We start from the raw sequence: 4,087 nt of genomic DNA, 5'->3' as shown, positions 1-4,087 counted from the left end.
GGGGGCCGGCGGGCGCCACAGCACAGACGGGCGCAGCAGTTGCTCTCCTCGGCCGCCTGACCCAGGGGCTGCCCGGCCCCCGAGCGCAGTTCATACCGGTTACACGTCTCCCAGCCTAGAAACGCTGCCAGGAGGGGGGACCCGCTGAGACTCGAGCGCCTCTCCCGCCCAGGAGCTCACCATCGTCCCTGCCTCCACCGGGAGGCCCAACTTGTCCACCTTCCACTTACTCTCCACTCGCTCGGTTTTCTGGTGAATCAGGATCTGATCAATCTGTTAAGAGAGTAGGGGCAGGGCTCACGTCAGCAGGCCAGCCTAGATGCCCAGGTTCCCTCCCCGTCACCCACCCTCACTCCCACTCACCTGCACCAGGAATTCGAGGCCAGAAGGCACCCCCGGCAGCGGCAAGATGGGGACAGCAGGCCCAGGGGCCACCGGGCCGGGCGAGGGGTAGAGGGCAAAGCCGGGGGCAGGGGCAGGCACGTGGGCAGGCACTGGCGCCTGTCCGGGCCCAGCATGCAGGGCCGGCTCCTGGTACCCAGCGGTCACAGGGTAGGGAGGCGGGGGCGAAGGGGCGTAGCCTTTGGGGGGCAAGTAGCCTGTGCGGGAGGAGGGGTAGATTAGAAAGGGATCCGACCTCAGCTCCAGCTCGCCGGCCGGCCGAATAGGGTGGAAAGAGGTGGAGGAAGATGGGGCAGGGGAGCAGGGCGGTGGCTCCCCGGGAGGAAGGGAGGGCCCCGCGCAGCCAGTCCGAGCACATTCCCGGAGGATGTGTCCGACACCCGGCGTCCACGTCCATGGGGGGATAACGGAGACCCCAGCCTTGCACCCACTTACCTGCCATGGGAAAGGGGCGGAGATGGCGGTGTCCGGGCGATCTAGTTCTGGAGGTGGAGGCAAGCTCGGACACAGCCAGACAGACACAGAGACAGACACAAAGACGGACAGGCAGACGCGGAGAGGCAGCTGTGCCCGGCGCCGGCCCAGGGTCTCTTGGGCGGCGCTTCTGACTCGGGGAGAAACCGAAAGTGTCAGCGGGCGGGGCGGAGTACCTGGGACCCTGAATTCCCTCAGGGGCCCCAGAACCGCCCCCTCCCTTTGTTCTCCCATTCTCCGCGGAGGCGGCTGTTGGTGGACTGCAGGACAGATGGACCCGCTGTCAGACCGGCGGCCCGACCTGGATGGCGGTCACCCTGACCCCTCTGTACCCTGGCTCACCTGAAGCCCCCAGAATAGCCGGGGTACCGCGCACTCGGCGGCTCCTAGGAGCTACTTAGTGGAGGCGGGGCCAATGTCTGGCGCTGCCGCCCCCGACACGTTCAGGCCCCGCCCTCTGCCTGGGCGGTGCGTCTGCGCAGAGAGAAGGCGCCTCTACTTTCCTGGGGCCGCGGACCCTGGACCAAGCACTTCTTGGTGTCGCTGGCGTCCCCGCCCCTTCCGCTCCGATTGCAGATGGCTAGAGAGGAAGAGCGCCTGAGACCGGCTACGGGCCGAGACCCAAGCCTGCGACCCCCGCCAGGTCGGAGGGCGCTGACTGCTCAGCGCTCCTTGCTGGGAAACAAGGGCCGACTGCGCTTCGCTCTTGCAGCCCGGGCCGCGCTGGACCCTGGGCTCCTCCTCCCAAGGGCGGTTCGGACCTCGCTGACGCAGCGGAACACCCTTCACACTCACTCATTGGCTTAGAGGACGGGCTCCTGGCTCCCTGTCTAACTCCCTGGGCGACCTCGGCGTCTTCTCGCCCTGCCGCAGCGGCGACCCGCACAGGCACCTCGCAATTACAGTACTTCCTTAAGTCGCCCCCTAGCCACGCGGGCGACAGGCCACCAAATAGTGCCAATAATGAGTGTGAGGCTCAGAGGGCCAGAGGAAGAATTGGGTCAGAAAAGGCTTTCCCCAAGAGGAGTCGCCAAGTCTGGATCCTGACCCGAGCAGGTCCTGCGCCTGGGGGGCCTACTGGTCGGGTGGCACACAGATAAGTTTAGAAGGGGAGTGCCATCCATGTGCAGAAGACCCGCAAAAGCTGCGACTTGGCTCCAAAGGCAGCAAGGAGCCCACAGATTTTAAATGAGAGAGGTCAGATTTGTGTTTTTAGAAACATCATTCAAACTGTTGGGGGACCAGCCGATGGCATAATGGCTATGTCTCTGGACTCCCATGTAATCGACCGATGTTCAAGTCCCAGACCTGGCCACTTAAAACTCATGGTCCCGTGTGTGTGTGTGTGTGTGTGTGTGTGTGTGTGTGTGCGCGTGCGCGCGCGCCCAAAGCCCCTGGAGGAAACTGGAGGAGATAGGATTATGGTGCAGCCATCGCCCCTGGGGGGTGATTTCTTGCTTTCTGTCCCTCCGTTTCTCTGGCCAGTGCTGGAGCCCTGTAGTAAGAATCTCTCTTTCTTGGACCAGCAGTTAGCATTATGGGTATGTCGCTGGACTCCCATGTAGTTGACCATGGTACGAGTCCTGGACCCGGTGGTTTAAACTCACGCCGGCACATGTGCGTGTGTGCCCAAGATCCAGAGAGGAGAATAGAGAAGGGATTATAGTGTGGCCATTCCCCCCCCCAGGGGGGGTGATTTCTCACTTTTTATCTCTCTGTTTCTCTCTTTCTGGTGAGCGCATCCGCCCTATAACAAAAACCTCTCAAAAAAAAATCTCTTTCTAAAAAAAGAACCAAACATCATTCAAACTGCAATCAGTAGAACAATGGGAGATGCCCAAGCCAGATTGCTGTCAGTCATTTAGGGGAAATAATGGCTGTGATAGCATAGAGAGAAGTGGCAGACTTTAGACATATGTAGCCTTGGGACCAGCAGTTAGCGTAATGGCTATGTCGCTGGACTCCCATGTAGTCGACCGAGGTTCGAGTCCCAGACCTGGTGACTTAAACTCAGGCCGGGCACGTGCGTGCCCAAGATCTCAAGAGGGGAATGGAGAAGAAGGGATTGCAGCGTGGCAATCCCCCCTAGGGGGTGATTTCTCGCTTCCTATCTCTCAATCTCTCTCTGTCTTTCTGGTGAACGTGCCCTATAGCAAAAGTCTCTCAAAAAAGAAAAAAAGAAAGAAATATGCGGCCTTGGGGCTGGCTGGTGGCATGGTGGTTGAGGGCCTGGACTCCCACATGGCCACTGCAGTTTGGGTCCTGGACGTGGGACCTTGCTTTCTCACTTTCCCTCTCTGTCTCTCTCTCTCACTCTTGTCTCTCTCTTGTCAAATTTTAATAAATAAATAAATAAATGAAAAGTTAAAATAATTCTTAAAAAACAAAAAAATATGTGACCTGTACTTGGTTGGGGGTGAGCTTATGGCAGTGAAGAATCCAGGGTGACCCCGGGTGCCTGTCTAATGACCAGGCAGAGGAGGTGTAACCACCACGACGCCTATGTACCTGTGTTGGGGCTCCTCTACACTGCTCCTGGCCCTCTCCCAGGGCTATTCAGTACCTCCCATAGCCATCGCGTTGTCTGGCCTCTCCCCGCCATCCCCTAGGGCCTCAAATCCATAGACCCACACCATGAGTCAGCTTCCAGCAAAGCACATAAACACACGAACCCAGTTCTCCAACAGAGCTCTAATTCAGGGAGCACCTACACTGGGGCAGACGACTTCTGAAGTGATGAACTGTGCGACAGTTAAAAAAGAGGGGTGAGTTGGAGGTCAGATGTCAGAGAGGCTGGGGTACTGGATCCCACATGGTGGACTGCACAGTTAGAGCCCCAGACCCGGCATCTTGAAAATCAGTTCAGGTATTGGGACCAGCTGTTGGCTGAATGGCTATGTCACTGGACTCCCATGTAGTTGACCATGGTTTGAGTTCCGGGCCTGGTGGCTTAAACTCACGCTGGGTACATGTGTGTGTGCCCAAGATCCTGAGAGGAGAATGGAGAAGGGATTGCGGTGTGGCCATCCCCCCTGGGGGGTGATTTCTCGCTTTCTGTCTCTCTCTGTCTTCCTGGCAAGTGCACTTGCCCTATAGCAAAAACCTCTCAAAAAAAAAAAAAAAATATATATATATGTGTGTGTGTGTGTGTTCCTGAAAAACTATGCTATACCCAGGCAATAAAACAAAGCATACGTTCAGAAACATCGCC

At 57.9% G+C, this 4,087-nt stretch overlaps 1 protein-coding gene across 1 annotated transcript in view; it reads right to left on the bottom strand.

Moving 5' to 3' along the window:
- Positions 1-1,622, bottom strand: part of PLSCR3 (phospholipid scramblase 3) — a gene marked incomplete in the record, with an annotated part of 7,910 nt that extends 6,288 nt beyond the window's left edge. Inside the window, 5 exon segments of the mRNA XM_014589077.2 lie at positions 4-124; positions 231-273; positions 364-599; positions 838-1,010; positions 1,219-1,622. Coding sequence (XP_014444563.1) covers positions 4-124; positions 231-273; positions 364-599; positions 838-844 — 407 coding nt within the window.
- Between the last annotated feature and the right edge of the window lie 2,465 nt (positions 1,623-4,087).

This window comes from Tupaia chinensis, unplaced genomic scaffold, assembly GCF_000334495.1.
Source record: "Tupaia chinensis unplaced genomic scaffold, TupChi_1.0 Scaffold000330_1, whole genome shotgun sequence".
NCBI lineage: Eukaryota > Metazoa > Chordata > Mammalia > Scandentia > Tupaiidae > Tupaia > Tupaia belangeri.
Note: the sequence above shows the minus strand (reverse complement) of the source record. Positions and strands in the feature narration are given on the sequence as shown.